Source organism: Hippichthys cyanospilos, chromosome 13, assembly GCF_059441005.1.
Source record: "Hippichthys cyanospilos isolate Australia breed blue-spotted pipefish chromosome 13, RoL_Hcya_1.0, whole genome shotgun sequence".
NCBI lineage: Eukaryota > Metazoa > Chordata > Actinopteri > Syngnathiformes > Syngnathidae > Hippichthys > Hippichthys cyanospilos.
The window spans coordinates 16,207,674-16,225,047 of NC_142381.1; the positions used below are offsets into that span (position 1 = coordinate 16,207,674).

A 17,374-nucleotide genomic window follows, 5' to 3' on the forward strand; every position below is an offset into this window, starting at 1 on the left:
ATAAATGACGGTATGCATACATTCGGTCTTTTGTTTTTGTTGATCCAAAAATACATGGGGAAAAGTTTGTTCGCATTTACTTTTACATTTTTATATTAGGTGCGCGGTTGTATTTTTTTTTCAGAGCATCTCCTGGTAATTTACTTTATGCAATTTGTTTCCAAATTGTGTTTAGGATATTTACACTGCTGTTGAGAGCTCGCAAGTAAACGGAACATCTCATTTCCTTTCATATTCAATTTTGAGATTTAACATGGTGTGAGTTTCTTTCAGTTACATGACATATATTTAAGAATGTTGAGTTTATGCCGGCACAGGTTTGAAAATATTCAGGAGTATTAGCCCTTTCGGATCTACTTAAATGTAGCAATGCTGGTTTAGTATCATCTAAACAGATGAATTAAAATAATAGAATTAAAAATTCCGTAAGAAAAAAGTCTGGAAACCAATTTTTCTCCGAACCGCTAGGCAGCAGTACATCATTTCACATAGGCTCAGTCTACATAGTCATAAAGAACAAGAGACGGTTGAGCAAAAGACGAGAACAAGCACGGTAAGCGTCAATGTCATCGCACGTAATATAAACGTTAGTTTACCTGAAACTGTTTTTTTGACGAAAGTGTGTAACAACAGTAAATCGGTAGATTAAAAAGACATAACTCTGCCTGTGGGGTGTTTCTTTTATCTTTATTTGATCACATGGCTCAAGGTCTAATGTTTGTACTTTAGCTCAGGCCACCAAGGCTAATGCTAACCAACACTTATCTTATCCAGGCTCCACTGTAATTTCGCAAGCACTATCTGGATTAATATGTTGTTTGAAATAACGATTTTAAAGGTAGTACTATTTTGATAAGTTTCGAATGAAGGATCAAGCTTATGTAAACATTTCAAACAAGTGTCGGCATGTACACTAATGGAGTGGAATAATTCAGAAGTTCCTCCTTAAGGATCTGAAAACGTATTATTTACGATCACTTAGTTGCTTGAGCTTGCTTCGTTCAGGGCTAGTTGTATTTTATACTCTTGTTTTTGTTTTTTGTTTTGACGCCCTCAAATTGCTCCTCCACAGTTCTTGGAGCCCTTTCGGTTCTTGGACCTCTTTCGGTTGGCATTCGGATCAGCAATGGGCCGCCACTTTGGAGACTTGGCCAGGGTCAGGCACATCATCACGTACAGTCTGTCCCCCTTCGAGCAGAGGGCATTCCCTAACTATTTCTCCAAGGGAATTCCCAACGTGTGGAGAAGGTTCTCTTCATCTTTCTTCAAAATTGCCCCTCGTGAGTATCTCTTTTACTTCCCAGTAGTATTATATTATTATACATCACTATGCAGACTGCTACAAATGCTGAACTAACATGAATGCATCCCTCGGTGCATCTGTTCAATTGCAGCATTTGCCATCATGTACCTGACCTACAGTTGGGGCAACAACGTTCACAAGCAGAGCAAGAGGAAGAACCCTGCTGACTATGAGAATGAAGAATAAACTTTTACCAGCTCCCCGGGCTTCTTCTGTTGTTAATTGCTGCTTCTTGTTTCACAAATAAAAATGGAAAAAATATTTATGTGAAATCAACTTAGACCATATTTGTTGTGCCTTTGTTTAATTTGAGCTCATGACGATTCAGTGTTTAATGTTTGTTACGCATAAAAGGCGGAGAACAAGAGCTACATAAATAAGATGGTGCTCATCCCCTGGGATGCCCCAACTTGGGAAGATGCCCTGAAAATGACACTGAAGTGTGGATGTCAAATGACAAAACTTTTTTTTTCTTAAAGAGAGTTGTGATTGGCTGTTTTAACACTGTTAAGTCATTTTCAGTCAACGGCAAGTGGCAAAATTGGCCAAACGTTGGGATGCTTACAAATGCAGTGTATTTTGCTACATAATTCATTTTCCAAAACAATATTAAAGAAAATTAACCTTAACCTCATTGCACTTGTCTTTATACTGTACGTGTGATTCGAAAATGTTATAAATTGTTCTTTTCTCAAATATTACCATCTATTTTGCTGTCTGCTCCGTGGGCACAAAATAATCTGCTCGAGACCCTACCTACTAATTTCTACATTTTTTGACTCATTCGAGCTACCCTACTAAGTCCTTATGCACTCCTCATTTCCAATGTCATATGTTTTGGTAGGCTCCAATAAACTTGACCCAAAATGGACACAACAGAATAGTCTGGGTCTCAGGAAGATAACTCGAGATTGTGATCACCGATATTATATAATGAGGCTCCTCAAATGGTGTTTGTGTTAGTTGTTATGCAAGATTCAGATTGAGCAACACAAGGAGAAAACCTATGCGGTAAATGAAAAACAAAAAGCTTAACTGCCGTTGCAAAAAACATGCTGCCGATCATGAAATGCCATTAGCCATTTAGGCAATTTTGGCATGGCAAATGTGAAAATATATCAATTTGGAATATTTCTTTTTGGTAACGACTAGCAATAAATGAAATACTGCCAGTGTAACATTATTTATCTACTGCTTTACTTGTCGGTGAACCGCTTCCCTGAATTACTCCGTTTGGCCAATAGATGTCGCTTTGGTACCCAATCTCGGCCTCGCACGCTATTGGTTGGCGACACGGATAGAAAATTCTTGAAGCCTCTCGCTTCATCTGCCGGTGTACCGCATGCTGCTGTGCTCAGCTTCATGGAACAAGAACAAGAGTGGACCAACCACGGCCGCTGAGTGAAATCCAACCCCGTAGCTGCTCAGTCTTCGTTTTACACGGAATTATACCGCTGCGCTTCCCGGTGTATCATCTATCAACCCCGCTGGGCCGTTAGTTAGGTTTAAGATGTCAGTTGTCGGATTCGACGTGGGTTATTTGAACTGCTATGTAGCAGTAGCCCGAGCCGGCGGCATCGAAACTGTCGCCAATGAATACAGCGATCGATGTACACCGTAAGTATGAGCGATGGCGTTATTTGCGTCGCCTGTGTCTAATCATTCAGGAATGTTGGCGAATTTAGCCGCGACCGTTCTCTTGTGTGAAGCTAACGATGTTAATTTGGCGAGTTTAGCATGCTAACGAATTTCACAACAGGAAACGGCATGGGAGTGCTACGGCTAATGCTAGTGAGCGTGACATCGTCATGAGTTAAGACTGTATTTTTTTTATGTGCGTAGATTATTGTTTTGGTGTGATTTATATTTACACTTTAGTACCGTGTCGATGTTATGAGGTGAGATCTAAAAAAAATTAAGCTTTTTATCCATGCCTGTGGGCACTGGGCATTGAAAAGCGCGTGATTGGGAGGAGGCCGCCGTGCTTTAACTGTCAAAACGCCTCGATCAATTTTTTTTCTGATTCAATTTAGCTTCTAAATTCTAAACGAACCCTTTATTCACAATATACTAGAAGACTATTGCACAGGACACATTGAAATGCATCATGTGAAAACTTATTGCTTGTGACAGGTTCACTGTAGCACAAAATGTACAATTATACTAAAAAAGAGGACGAAACGGATTTGTCTTCTCTATTCATAGAGCATGCGTTTCATTTGGACCACGGAATCGAGCAATTGGTGCTGCTGCAAAAAGCCAGGTATGATTTACTTACACTCTTGTTTGCAGCATCGTCTGGTGTATTTTTTCACAATCAGCATGCTTAGATTGTGGCATGGCTGGTGATAATCCCTAAACAGTATGGCAAAATGTGTTCGCCCACTTTATCGGTTTGTTGACGTGAGGATCTTCGTGGTTGAACAGGTTGTCACAAACTGCAAGAACACGGTGCAAGGCTTCAAGAGATTCCATGGTCGAGCCTTCTCGGATCCGTTTGTGCAGCGCCTCAAATCCAGCCTGGTCTACGATGTTGCACAAATGCCCACAGGGACTACTGGAATCAAGGTAAGCCCAACAGGAGGAGTCAGTTATTTCTTAGATTTATTTTTACAAGATTTATGGATAATAAGTCTTTACATAGTCATTACACAATAAAGACTTGAACTAAAGTCCAAGTTGACCTCCGTCCCACTGTGCTAAAATGTGATAGTGAGAAAACCCACTAAACTCACTAAGGGATGTGTGCATTAACGTGTCATGTTCTTGAATCTCAAGGTTTTTCTCAGCTATGATGTCAAAATGTATGGCTCAATGAGAGCTAAATGAAAACATCATCCAATGGGCTCACTCTTATTACATAATTAGAGTATTGAAAATGATTTTAGGACATTGGGCCACCGCTTTCTTGGAATTCAGATATTTCATCCATCCATTTTCTGGAGCCGCTTATCCTCACTCAGGATGCGGGAAATAATGGAAAGTAAATGTCACCGTTATAGGACTTCTAACTGGACACATGGTGTCTTTAACAGTTTGTTGCTGGGCATAAGGACCGAATAGATCTTGCTTTTTAACATTTCTAAAATTGTTCCTGATAAAGTAAATTCACATTCAAAGATTGTGGGGGACTATGTATCCTGCTTGTTAAAAACTCATTCGTTGTGTCTGTTCACCATCTTGTGGCGTTTGGAGTCATGAAACCATGTAGAAGTGAGTTGAAGAGCTTCCTTTAGACCAGTGTATCTCAATTGGGGGCACGTGAAATTTTAACAGGCTTTCTGTATGTATCAGTAAATCTCGTTTTTTGCTTTTTTAATATAAATGCAAATTGTGTTATAGTGACTCCTTTGCAAAAAAATGGTTTGCTTTTGTTTTGTTAAATTCTATGTGGATGCACATTTTCATTAGTGATTGATTTCATCCCAAAAAAGGTTATGTAGTTTTTTCAGAAGACTCATATACAGTAAGGTCTCTAAGTATTTGGAATGGTGGACAACTTCTAACCAATTTTATATGTGCCTTCATTTTCTAAAAGGGAGCAAAAATAATGTAGCAAACGAACAATCATTTATCAATCATTTATCAAACGGTCTCTTTTCAATACCTCTCTAGGTGATGTATATGGAAGAGGAGAAGGTGTTCAGCATTGAGCAAGTGACCGCCATGCTTCTCACCAAGTTGAAGGAGACAGCAGAAAGTGCACTGAAAAAGCCCGTTGCTGACTGTGTTGTCTCTGTAAGTACCACAAATCTGTCCAATAACATGGAAACATTTCAAGCTCTTACACATGCCTCGCCCGCATCCAATAGCAGGCGGAGTGATTTCAGTGCTAACAGCAATAGACCAAATATGGGCATGCTTCCACCGAGTTGCTGTCATCTTTCCACACAGTAAAAATCTAGCGCAGTGTTAAGACGAATTTTAGAAGCCTCTGAGTAGTTTCTGCCCTATTTAAACTTAAATAGAATTTTGGAGAAAATGCTTAGACGATTGCGTTCACTGTTTAAAAAAAAAAAATGTTTTCCAGGTTCCCTGCTACTTCACTGACTCCGAGAGGAGATCATTGGTTGATGCTGCACAGATCGCAGGGCTCAACTGCTTGAGGCTCATGAATGAGACAACTGCAGGTAGGCATCACTTTATGGGAGTGTTCTTTAGGTACCTTTGGCCAAGTAGCTGAGTGGGCATCCTCTAAAAGTTGAATTTACACTGCTGGTCTTAAGTGTCCAATCCTACAATGAGAGCAAATACTAGAGCTGAATTTTTTTTGGTGAATATTTCAGTTACGTAAAAAAAAAAAAAAGTTGCGGCAAAATCTCTGCCTTAAAGGGAGTGTGTGCAAGTTTTCACATGTGCCCGTGGAAGCTTTAGGGGCATTACGGTAAATGCAGCAATACGCACCTCCTCCTACGGCTATTTGTAGCTATAACGGAGATCGCTACCACCCACCATGTAATGTAATGTTGTTAAGTACACATTTATTTGCAAGATTCTGAAATTTATAATAATTGAATTTATTCATTTTTAATGAAAAACGGTCTAAATCTTACACATTGTCATTTTAAAACTTGCTATGATTATGTTCTCATATGAATGTTCCTTTAGGCCAGTGTTTCTCAACTATTTTTTGCCAGGCCCCCCAAGAAAAGAGAAAACTTTTGCGCCCCCCGAAGTAGGGCCCGACCAATTTATCGGTCACCTGATTAAATTGGCCGATATTTACCGTTCTATACAAGCAGGCCTTGCTTTACTCTTTAAAGCCATACGCATTTAAAGTCACAGATGCTACAGTGTGGAAAGGGACAGGTGAGCCCCTAAGTGGATAAATAATACCTGCACCTCACATGCTTTTTTTCAGATTTTATTTTTATTGCTGTGGTCATTAAAAAATGTTATATAGAAAATGTATTCAATGAATCTATAGGATAATCTATAGAAGATTTGATTCTAAAAATATTCGATAGCTGCGGCCAAACGAGATCTCTAGCAAAAGCTTCCTTACCTCTAAGAGCAGCATGACCTCTTTTTCTGGAATCCTCTAGATATTTTTTGTTGCTAGGATACCAACTCTCGGCAAGCCATATTACCTCCTTGCCATTTAGAACAATTAGAAAGAGAGGCGTCACAAAGGAGGAATCCCTACTTGAGTGTGACCATTTGAGAATGAGGTTTTGTTATCTTTAAGAAACTCGCAAGGATTTGTGCAAAATGACTATTTGTTATACACACGAGCCAGTTGATACTGAATTTGCAGAGGTAATAACTGTTGGTATTCAGCCAGCCGTCATTTCATCTGTTACACCCATGCTTGTCCTGCCATGACATGTTTACTTCCAGTACTAGGCTTACTTTTCTGTCAATAAAATTAACTCTGGAAAAAAAAAAAAATGTTTTTCAGTGGCTTTGGCATATGGGATCTATAAGCAAGATCTACCTGGTCCGGAAGAGAAAGCCAGGAATGTGGTGTTTGTGGACCTGGGCCATTCTGGGTACCAGACATCGGTGTGCGCTTTCAACAAAGGCAAACTCAAGGTTGGAAATTGTCCAAAACTCACACACATTAGCCAAACTTTGCATCAACTCCTCCTCCACCGTTTTCCAGGTTCTCGCCACAGCCTGCGACCCCGAGCTAGGAGGCAAGGACTTCGATGAGGTGTTGGTCAAGTATTTCTGCGAGGACTTTGGCAAGAAGTACAAACTGGATGTGAAGTCCAAGCCCCGGGCTCTGGTCAGGCTCTACATGGAGTGCGAGAAACTGAAAAAGCTCATGAGCGCCAACTCGTCCGACCTGCCGCTGAACATCGAGTGCTTCATGAATGAGATCGACGTCTCTGGGAAACTCAACAGGTGGGGTCAAGTCGTGGATAATTGCCATTCATTTTTATAATCGAACTGTTAAGTACCATTCAGGAGAATACTCGTTAATTAGCGTTGACAAGCAGCAATATTGAGAGAGAAAAAACTGGAATGGCTGACAGTGATTGAGCCCTGGATCTTTGCGAATGGGGTAACTGTCATCTAACTTGATTTTTTTTTTTTTTTTTTTCTCACAAGGGGTCAGTTTGAAGAGATGAGCGCTGACCTTTTGGCCAGAGTGGAGCCCCCACTGCAGAGCCTGCTGGAACAATCCAGTGAGCGTCAAACCTCGTTTTTATTCACGACAAGTGCAATCCTCCGTTTAGTCCTCTCATCTCCGTGTCCCCTCAGAACTTAAAAAGGATGACGTTTATGCGGTGGAGATTGTGGGCGGGGCTTCCAGGATCCCGGCCGTCAAAGAGAGGATCAGCAAATTCTTCGGGAAGGAACTGAGCACCACGCTGAATGCTGACGAAGCTGTGGCGAGAGGAGCTGCCTTGCAGGTATATCACAACTTGTTTTTTTTTTTCTCATCTTCAGCCCGAATTGACTTTTGTTGAGTTTCAATTTAAATACAATTACACTGAGCCGCGTGATTAAAATGACTACACACATTTGACTGCAACGTTCCTTTTCCAGTGCGCCATCCTGTCCCCTGCCTTCAAAGTGCGTGAATTCTCCATCACAGATGTTGTGCCATATCCCATTTCGTTAAAGTGGCATTCTGCAGCTGAGGAAGGTGTTAGGTAAAATAAACAATTTCAGTGTCATATTTTGTACACTCCTCATTATTGAATGTAGCATTGACTATTTGATATGTCTTTTTGTTTTTTTGTTTTTTTAGCGATTGCGAAGTGTTTCCTGTGAACCACCCTGCACCTTTTTCCAAAGTGTTGACATTCTACCGCAAGGAGCCTTTCTCTTTGGAAGCATACTACAACAATCCTAATGGGCTGCCCTATCCTGACCCTACCATTGGTAAGCCAAGATAAAACCATCCTGTGTCATGGAACTAGGTAGAAATGAGTTGAAGCGCTTCCTTTAGACCTGTGGTTCTACAATGGGTTCACGTGGAATTTTAACAGAATTTCTGCAGTTATCACCAAATCTAAATTTGTGCGTTTTAATGCCATGACAGGAACGATACTTTTTCAAATTGAGAGCAAATTAATTAGAACATGAATCACTTTTTTTTTTCTCATGTGACTTCATGCATCTTCAGCTTTGGGTGACCACAGAAATCCAACTTGAGTAGTTTCATAACATTAAGAGCAAAGCGGAAAAGGTCATTATCTGAAAAATATTAAATTAAAAAAAAAAAACCTTAGGTTGCTTCAAAAAAATTAAAGACGTTTTGTGGTATTGGTTCTTAATTTTATTTCCCCCAAACAGGTCAATTTCTGATTCAGAAAGTTGTTCCCCAAGCATCTGGTGAGAGCTCCAAAGTGAAGGTTAAGGTCAGAGTGAACATCCACGGAATCTTCAGCGTGTCCAGTGCCTCCCTAGTTGAAGTGATCAAGTCGGATGAGACAGAAGAGCCCATGGAGACAGAGCAGGTCATCGACAAAGATGGGGAGGTAATAAACAACGGCAGGCTGTGAACTTTACTGCCATTATGGGCCGCAACTTGATTTGTGCTAGAAGGGCTGAAGAGCGTTGCGTCCTTTCCGCTCTGCAGAATAAAATGCAAACCGACCAAGAGGAGCAGCACCAGGATGAGGGAGATGGGCAGAAAGAACAAGAAGAGAAGACGCCGCGGGAAAATGAGGAGATGGAGGTGAATTGAAACCGCTTTTTACAACAATAATCTATCTAGCTAGGTATCTCTAGCTGTCAAGCTAGCTACCTAGCTATCTCTATCTGCCTAGGTAGCTAGCTCGCTGGCAATCTCTATCTGCCTAGGTAGCTAGCTCGCTGGCAATTTCTATCTGTCTAGGTAGGTAGCTAGCTAGCTATCGCCATCTGCCTAGCGAGCTAGCTACAGTATCTCTTGTCTTGTATGTAGCTAGCTATCTCTGTCTGTCTTGTAGGTAGTTAGCTATCTAGCACTTTCTGTCTAGTTAGCTAGCTACATGTCTATGTCTATCTAGTTTGCTGTCAATAGCTATCTATCTGAATATAAAATAAAAGCTAACACCAATGCCTGTTGTAAAGTAATATTTTCCTCAATTTTTTTTCTTAGACTACCACCGAAGAGGGCAAAGGCGAGAAGAAGTCTGATCAGCCTCCACAAGCGAAAAAGCCCAAAGTCAAAACAAAAGTCTTGGATCTTCCCATTGAAAACAGCCCTCAGTGGCAGCTAGCGGACGAAATGCTCAATCTTTTTGTTGAGAATGAGGTACGATCAAGTCCCTCTACAATCCGGCGGTCATTTGTTTACCAAGTTTTTCACCCGCAGGGTAAGATGATCATGCAGGACAAACTGGAGAAGGAAAGGAACGACGCCAAGAATTACGTGGAGGAGTACGTGTACGAAATGAGGGACAAACTCCACGGCATGTTGGAGAAGTTTGTCGGGGAAACTGTGAGTTTGCACATGCGGGGGACACGTGTGGTAAGGTGTTCCATGAAATGCTAATACTTTGCGTTTTCAGGAAAGGGATGCGTTTTCGTTAAAGTTGGCGGATACTGAGAACTGGCTTTACGAGGACGGAGAGGACCAACCCAAGCAGATGTACATTGACAGGCTGGCAGACTTAAAGGTCATTGTCATCAAAATCGAGCTTCTCGTTGTTCGGGGGATTTTTTTTTTTTTTTTTTTTGACAGTCTTGAAATTTCTGCAGAAACTGGGAGAACCAATCCAGGAGCGCTACACAGAAGCCGAGGAGCGGCCGAAAGCCTTTGACGAGTTGGGGAAACAAATCCAGCAGTACATGAAATTTGTAGAAGCGTGCAAAATGAAAGTAAGCTTCCCGAAAGCTTCCGAGAACATTTCCGTGGAGTCGTCGTCACGTGACGCGGGATTCCTCTGTTGGCCAGGAGGAGCAGTACGACCACATAGATGAGGCTGACGCCGCCAAAGTGGACAAGCTGGCCACCGAAGCGATGATGTGGATGAACAGCGCCATGAACCAGCAAAGCAAACAGAGCTTGACTGTGGATCCCTCGGTCAAAGTTAAAGAAATTCAGGCCAAAACCAGGGTGAGGACCGGCATCGGCGGAACTATTGATTTATTAGTGATCAATTAATATATCAAGTAGTTTGTCAACAAAGTGCATTGGAAATTGATAGTGAAGAAAATGCATTTACACAAATTATGTTTGAGTTCATGGTTTGGTTTGTAACGTTTAAGGAAATTGTCAATGCAAATTAGTAGTTTCCAAAGTAAAAGCAGATGTTTTCAAATGTTTTATTTTGGGGGAAAAAATCGATTTGGTTCCATGGAAAGCAACACAATTCTGTTGGAAGGCTGAAATTCTATGAGTTGGAATGATTTTAAATTTAGACGGTTTAAAATAGCAATCATTTTCAAAAGCAAACACATATCAACTGATGTTTTCTTATTTATCAGACAGTGAAAGACTTGCAAATTTAAACATTCAAAAAAAACATCTTAAAATCGCTAGGAGGCTTTGTTTTACCTGACATGTTTTGCCGTTATCACTCTGAAGAAGGCAAAAGATAATGCAAAAAAACATGTCTGGTAAAACCTCGTAGAAATTTTAAAGATTTCAAGTTTTTATTTTTGAATGTTAAAATATTTTAAGTCTCTCACTGTTGCTTTTAAACTATAGACAGAATGAAGTTAATTCAAGTAAACACAAATGTTTTCAAAGCCAACCGCTGGGATCATTAGTTTGCTTCCATAGAGGCCTACAGAAATCGATTTGAGGGGTTGAAATTCTTAGAGTTCGGATAATTTACCATGTAAACAAGGTCTAAAAGGTTCAATGAAACTTCGATTGATTAGTTGATGAGTAATTGTGACACCGTGGAAAACTAAAAAAATGGGATGAGTGGGATACTGATTCCCGATATCAAGTATCTGACAGATACCAGTTTTATTTTAAGGTATCGTACTCTCAACGGTAGTAGATTCCAGTATCGGCTAGCTTCTTGTGGACATTTTACAATCAGGAACTAGAAATTAGATGAAAGGAAAATTGACCCTAATTTTTGCAGTATTAACTCATTCAATGCCAGGGACGTAGTTTCGCGTTTTTTAGGCATCTGCGACTGAATGTCTGGACTCTTTTTTTAAAAGGAAGAAAGAAAATATGTCCCTGCCATTGAATGAGAAGGAAAAATCCTAGATATGGCTACTTGGTTTTGAATTATGTTAAAAAAATAAAATAAAATCCCCCCCGGGAAATTTTATATCTTAAAAGTAGAGTTAGTAATTGTGTTGGTCACTACTCGGATATTTAGTTCTTGTACTGGTGTAGGTCTTGGGGGTTAAAAAAAAAATGAAGGTATCAAACATCTCCAGTTAGAGTTGCACGTGTATTTGAACCTTTGCAGGAGCTCTTCTCAGCCTGTAACCCTATCGTGACCAAGCCCAAGCCAAAGGTGGAGCTGCCCAAAGAGGACACGGCGGCGGAGCAGAACGGGCCCGTCAACGGGCAGGAAAAAGCCCAGGAAGAAGGCGCAGACAAGGGATCGACCGAAAACAAGGCCTCAGAAACAGAAAACAAGCCGGAGATGGACCTTGACTGAAGCGGCATCAAAGCTCCCAAATTTGGCCGCTAGTTGCTGTTTTGCGTGTGTTATCAGTGCAGATTGAATGTTTCAGGAAATGCACTTAAGTCAACAGCGGGCAGAGTTTTTAGCACACTGCTCCCAGCTATGGGTGGTGGCTCTGTCTGATGCCATGGCATCCTTTTTTTCTTCTTCTTTTTTTTCCCCTCCCTTGATGACATCATTCTGAAGCCAGCTGCAATAAGCCTGTTTGACAACGAGCGCCATCTTGACGGTATTTATTTCTGTTGTGTGCTCTGTGTTCTGGTCTGTGTCACAATATGATTTCAATAAAGATATTGAAAATCACTTGTACTGTTAGAAACATGAATTGCCTAATTCTTCATTGAGATTTAACCAAACATGCTGCATATGCTCTAAACCTGGGTGTATTTGCGCTCAATCCAGTGTAATGCAACTAAACCGGATCGTAATAATGCTTTTGAAATTATAATGCTCTTTCATGAGCTGCCGCAATCAGTGGAATTCATTTTGCTTTTGTGGTTGCAGGAATGATTTTTTTTTACTCGTAAAATGAGGGTAAACAAGATTTACAATACAGCCCACTTCCGACTGATGGAAAAAACGTCATTAATAAGTTTAGAACGATGTCGATGTAAATCAACTTTAGTAAAATACAGCTAAGGGTTTTATTTAAAAAAAAATAGTCATGTTAATTTACAATTCGCGATTACGTCACCAATGACGCTTGACGCCGATTTTTTTTCCCACTAAACCTGTGGGAAACCCTGATTATGATTTCGTGTATGTTGTGGTTTTCGGCTTGTGCCAACAGAGGGCGCCACAGAGTGGTAACGCGTTCGGCAGTTTTGTAAAATGAATACAGTACGTCTTATATTTACAACAATGCTGTAATTCAAAATCATAAAATCAATTGTTTTTCTAGAATCCTATTTTCAGGATTCCAATACGACGACTCCTCATAAGTTACCAATAAGATGATTCGATGAATGGTATTGCGACTCACCAAGCACATCAACTTTTGAATAAAATTGGAGGATAAACGTACTGTAATTTAGTGAAAATGCACGTGGAAGATTCCACATAAAAATAAAAATTGAAAAGAAACCTTAGCCCGATGTAGCGACGTCATTTCCGCTGCGAGTTCCGTATCCATCCGCCACTGCGCAGATCACATGACAGAAAGACGGCGCACACACTTTAAGGCAGTTGCAAGCCGCCGCAACAGTTTTCGAGACGGTCTGCTTTGACAATAGTGTTGTTAAACTTTAAGCTTTAATGTGTTCCGAAAGTTTTTACGCAGATTTTTCGGTAACTCTCTGAAAACATCAAACGCTCTGTAACTAGATTTAATTTACCCCTTGATGAGTCTCAAATCTGTTTAGTCTAAAGTCTGATAAAGGTGTGTTTTGTCTTCACTTCCATCGAGGTTATCTTCAGAGATCGAGTGTTGCATCTCATTTTTCTTTTCTTTGCAAACGGGATAATGAAATTGATTATTCTCAATGACTACGACGCGGCAAGCGAGTGGGCTGCAAAGTACATCAGGAATAAGATTTTACTTTTCAAACCTGGGCCGGACCGCTATTTCACCCTCGGTCTTCCTACTGGTGAGTATCAAATTGACCGCCTTGTAATTTTTGCCAATTTTCGATACAATGGTAAACTAGCCACAATATGCGCTTTAGTACAAAATGTTGCAGGCCAAGCGTTTTTCTTTTTCTTTGGCTTATCTCCAGGAAGCACTCCCTTAGGCTGTTACAAGAAACTGATTGAGTATTACAAGAAAGGACAACTCTCTTTTCAGTATGTCAAGACCTTCAACATGGATGAATATGTGGGTAAGTCATATTGTGCACACAATATAATGTATCTTCACTATTCCCAACTGTAGCCCAGGGATGAGGAATGAAAACACAATTTTGTGTTCTGCTGATATCAGCGGATTTTCAGAAAGCCTCCCGAAAGTGACTCTTTTGCTTCGGAACTTCAGCCAGCATAGCTGCCGAGTCATTGGCTGAGTAGCTAAATTAGTCTCACTGTTACGTAACCGTGTGGCAAAAGTGCGGATAGGCCAGCTCAAGTGGAAATTTTCAGGAATACACAGGTGCCTTGCGTTACTAGTGCCCAAAATTGAGCTTCTAAAAAATATTCTTTGCTTTGTGTTGCGAGCCAAAAAAACAATACGCCTCTGCTCGAGTGAGACAAACAAAAAAAGTTGCAGATGGACTTTCAGCCATTATTGAATAGGACAAAGAGTCAAATGCAAAAATGACAACACTTGCATAGAGCAAGTGGCCGCACTGGGCAATCCGCCAGACTGCTACTTATGTCACTCTCTAGGCCACGCCCCTTAAAGGCATAAACCAACACCGCTCGTCCAGCGTGGGCGTGACTTCCAGCTAAATAATAAAATCAACAAAGAACGAAAAAATATTTTGTCTTAGCCTTATTGTTGCTGGAGAATACTGAACAGGAAATCTTCAATTCAGCTTTTTACGCCAACAGAAAGTAAATATTTTCCCCTGCAAAGGAGTCTGGATTACTGTGTGTCTGTATATTAATGCTAATGTCCAAAGTTAGTGCAAATATCTGCAAAATAATTCAAACTGACTACTGTGCTTTTGCAAAAATTCAGGCCTTCCCAGAGATCACCCCGAGAGCTACCATTCCTTCATGTGGAATAACTTCTTCAAGCACATCGACATCCGAGCTGAAAACACGCACATCCTCGACGGCAACGCCGCAAACTTGCAGGCAGAGTGCGACGCCTTTGAGGAGAAAATCACTGCGGCTGGGGGCATTCAGCTCTTTGTCGGAGGTATGGAACCAAACCCAGATTAAGCAACCGTGTGTTTACGACGGCTCTTATCTTGCCGTGGCATAAAGATGTCGATCTTTTACGACGCGCAAACGGCCTTCCTGTCACCTCAGGGATCGGCCCGGATGGCCACATTGCCTTTAACGAGCCGGGGTCCAGTCTGGTGTCCAGAACCAGGGTGAAGACTTTGGCAAGGGACACCATCGTGGCCAACGCCCGATTCTTTGATGGAGACCTCGATAAAGTGCCCACCATGGCGCTGACTGTCGGAGTGGGCACCGTCATGGATGCAAAAGAGGTTAGTGACCAGGGACGGGCAAACGATTTGACATGAGGGCCGCAAAGGGATCTATAATTTGACTAAAGGACCGAACCAGGAGCAGAGGGATGGGGTCTTTTGAGGAAAGTATTGTGGGACGTTAATTAAAAAAAAAAGCTTTATTTTCCATAGAAAAATACCGAAAGCTTTACAACAGCGATATTCAAGTCTCGTGTTTTTAACTACTCCTTGAAATGACTCTTCTAATAACTGAAAATTAAATGAACAAAATATATATATATTTTTTTAATTAACAGTTACTATTTTAAAGCACAGATAGCTTTGCTATCCTTCAGGTTATTAACATGATCACTCTGCTGCTCCTGGAAACATGGAAACGTGCCGTCAATATCTCGGTAAAATGCACAAAGAAAGGCAAGACTTGAGTTTTTCCACTTAGTGTAGTTTAACTGTTTCATGTAAAATTAAATTCTCCCAGTCATTCCTTTGTTACAAAAAATTGCACGCCGAGTACAAGGATGTTAGTTGATGAAGACAAATGAAATAAAGGTGAATTAAAAAAACATTTTTGGCAACAAAATCAAAACCGAAACCACATTTTACATTCACAAAACTGAAACGAACTATAACTTGCCAAAATGTCTTTTTTAGTCTGTCAATTCTGTCAATGTACAAGATTTTAATTTGCTTTTAAATTATTTTTAAACGTATTTATGTATTAGTTTAAATTATTACACAATACTCTCGCCTTTTTGTTCTATCTTGCACTCGACAAATACGCCATGTAGATAAAACTAAACCTTCTAACTTAACTAAGGCAGTTTAGAACAAAACAAACAAATCCTTGCTAACAATAAACAAAACTAAATAAGTTTGAAAAACTAAAATAAAAACTACAACCAACCCCCCCCCAATCTATTAAAAGGCCGCCTGTGTCCTGATTTTCGGCTTACAAGCGAGTTCTTTGTTATTAACGCGTCTCCAATATGCCGCCACTCAAAGGAAGTGAAAGAAAAAATTACGCAACAGTCATTGATGCGCTTTTAACTATTTATTGAACAGGAAAACTGGTTAAACACATCAAAAAAACACTGCTTAAAGCGCTTTTTAAAAAATAAATACAGATCAGTAGTTAAACGACTAGTTAGTGTAAATAAAGTGCTTTTGAGTGCTGTATCAGTGAAAGTCCATTTACCATCAGTTTACAACTGTACTATTGTGAGACTGCAAGACAGATGTGTCAACCACTAGGGCACCATGCTGTCCTAATATTATAAAGGCTATAGTTGTTTTTGATTGTGTCTACAGGTGATGATTCTCATCACTGGAGCTCACAAAGCCTTTGCTTTGTACAAAGCCATAGAAGACGGTGTCAACCACATGTGGACCGTGTCGGCATTTCAGCAGCACCCACAAACGGTTTTCGTGTGTGACGAAGACGCCACACTGGAGCTGAGGGTTAAGACTGTCAAGTATTTTAAAGGTGAGAGTTAAACATGTCATTACGAAGGTATATTGCTGCCAGACTCGAAACAAATAAAGGAGGGTTAGCATCATATGATGCAGGCTGGAAAGATTGTTGTTTTATCTGTTTTCATGTTATATTAACAATTTATAGGGCTCGCATCCATGCTGTAGCTTCTCACATTTGATCTCAGGTCCGTCTAATTTAAAATATGACTGGTCAAAATATTTACTGTTTTTTTTTTGTGCAGCTAATTACAAAGACATTCTGAAAAAAATATCTGTATTGCAGAGTAATATTTTTCAACAAAATAAGCGCAAAATATTTACTTTAAATCCAAATCAAGAATCAAATTTGAGTCATTTTATTGCTTGTCAGTGCGCCCTCCTGTGGACGAAAATAACACCCAGCGTGAAACTGCGCATCGCCAATGAAAATAAAAAAGGGCTTCCCATCGTTTGCAATTCATTTTTGTTTTAATCTGAGAGTATTTTAAATATAGTTTGAAACAATGTGACTTTCACGCTATAATGTGAATATTTATCTTGAAATAAACTGATACGGCAGTTTGTAAGCCTTTATTTTGGTGAAAAAAAACGCTTCTTGCAAAACATAGAAGAATTTCAATAAACTTATTGTTTTGTTTCTCTCTCCCGCAGGGATGATGCATGTCCACAACAAGCTGGTTGAAATGCCTGATTTAGAGGCCAAGAAATGAGGAGGCTTCGTACATTTTTTGTGATTATGCATTTAAAAAAGTAAACATTCCAACATTTCATTTCTATTTTGTGCAGTGACACGTGTGCGTGGAAGCAAATCTTTGGTTATAATGCTCTTTCACATTTATAATAAAGTGTTTAAAAACTGTGTTTGGGACGTTGCTTCTTGTCGACAGCTCGTGTTACCTTTAAGTGCGCCAAGAACTCTTGCGATATCAGAGTAGAACCGTACCATTCAACCAAATGTGAGCAGATAGTGAACGCAA

At 40.2% G+C, this 17,374-nt stretch overlaps 3 protein-coding genes across 4 annotated transcripts; all 3 read left to right on the forward strand.

Annotated features, from left to right (window-relative positions):
* Window positions 1–500: 500 nt before the first annotated feature.
* uqcrq (ubiquinol-cytochrome c reductase, complex III subunit VII) lies at window positions 501–1,579 on the forward strand. 2 transcript variants are annotated; one of them, XM_088431658.1, is made up of 3 exons: window positions 501–553; window positions 1,073–1,280; window positions 1,395–1,579. In XM_088431658.1, exons 2-3 carry the CDS (start codon window positions 1,127–1,129, stop codon window positions 1,487–1,489), a joined length of 249 nt encoding a protein of 82 aa, XP_088287784.1. In that variant the 5' UTR covers window positions 501–553; window positions 1,073–1,126; the 3' UTR covers window positions 1,490–1,579. The 2 variants fall into 2 exon arrangements, with proteins under 2 accessions (XP_088287784.1, XP_088287785.1); XM_088431659.1 differs by lacking the exon at window positions 501–553 and adding an exon at window positions 566–586.
* A 1,031-nt stretch (window positions 1,580–2,610) lies between these two features.
* hspa4b (heat shock protein family A (Hsp70) member 4b) lies at window positions 2,611–12,150 on the forward strand. Its single transcript, XM_088431498.1, has 19 exons — window positions 2,611–2,920; window positions 3,509–3,566; window positions 3,731–3,871; window positions 4,919–5,041; window positions 5,334–5,433; window positions 6,705–6,838; window positions 6,909–7,153; window positions 7,361–7,437; window positions 7,514–7,665; window positions 7,802–7,908; window positions 8,007–8,140; window positions 8,555–8,739; window positions 8,841–8,939; window positions 9,345–9,500; window positions 9,561–9,686; window positions 9,757–9,864; window positions 9,947–10,066; window positions 10,143–10,304; window positions 11,626–12,150. The coding sequence occupies exons 1-19, from the start codon at window positions 2,814–2,816 to the stop codon at window positions 11,818–11,820; spliced, it is 2,529 nt and encodes an 842-aa protein (XP_088287624.1). The 5' UTR covers window positions 2,611–2,813; the 3' UTR covers window positions 11,821–12,150.
* Window positions 12,151–12,993: 843 nt separating this feature from the next.
* Window positions 12,994–17,258, forward strand: gnpda1 (glucosamine-6-phosphate deaminase 1). The gene is made up of 6 exons (XM_088431353.1): window positions 12,994–13,433; window positions 13,563–13,664; window positions 14,462–14,644; window positions 14,758–14,942; window positions 16,233–16,407; window positions 17,049–17,258. Exons 1-6 carry the CDS (start codon window positions 13,310–13,312, stop codon window positions 17,105–17,107), a joined length of 828 nt encoding a protein of 275 aa, XP_088287479.1. The 5' UTR covers window positions 12,994–13,309; the 3' UTR covers window positions 17,108–17,258.
* Window positions 17,259–17,374: the final 116 nt, after the last annotated feature.

Bases quoted from the DNA above. Each gene is read 5' to 3' on its own strand.
- uqcrq (XM_088431658.1), top strand. From the start codon at position 1,127: ATGGGCCGCCACTTTGGAGACTTGGCCAGGGTCAGGCACATCATCACG. The intron at 1,281-1,394 runs GTGAGTATCTCT...GTTCAATTGCAG, and splicing joins TTTCTTCAAAATTGCCCCTC to CATTTGCCATCATGTACCTG.
- hspa4b (XM_088431498.1), top strand. From the start codon at position 2,814: ATGTCAGTTGTCGGATTCGACGTGGGTTATTTGAACTGCTATGTAGCA. The intron at 6,839-6,908 runs GTTGGAAATTGT...ACCGTTTTCCAG, and splicing joins TCAACAAAGGCAAACTCAAG to GTTCTCGCCACAGCCTGCGA. The intron at 8,141-8,554 runs GTAAGCCAAGAT...TCCCCCAAACAG, and splicing joins CTATCCTGACCCTACCATTG to GTCAATTTCTGATTCAGAAA.
- gnpda1 (XM_088431353.1), top strand. From the start codon at position 13,310: ATGAAATTGATTATTCTCAATGACTACGACGCGGCAAGCGAGTGGGCT. The intron at 13,434-13,562 runs GTGAGTATCAAA...GCTTATCTCCAG, and splicing joins CACCCTCGGTCTTCCTACTG to GAAGCACTCCCTTAGGCTGT. The intron at 13,665-14,461 runs GTAAGTCATATT...GCAAAAATTCAG, and splicing joins CAACATGGATGAATATGTGG to GCCTTCCCAGAGATCACCCC.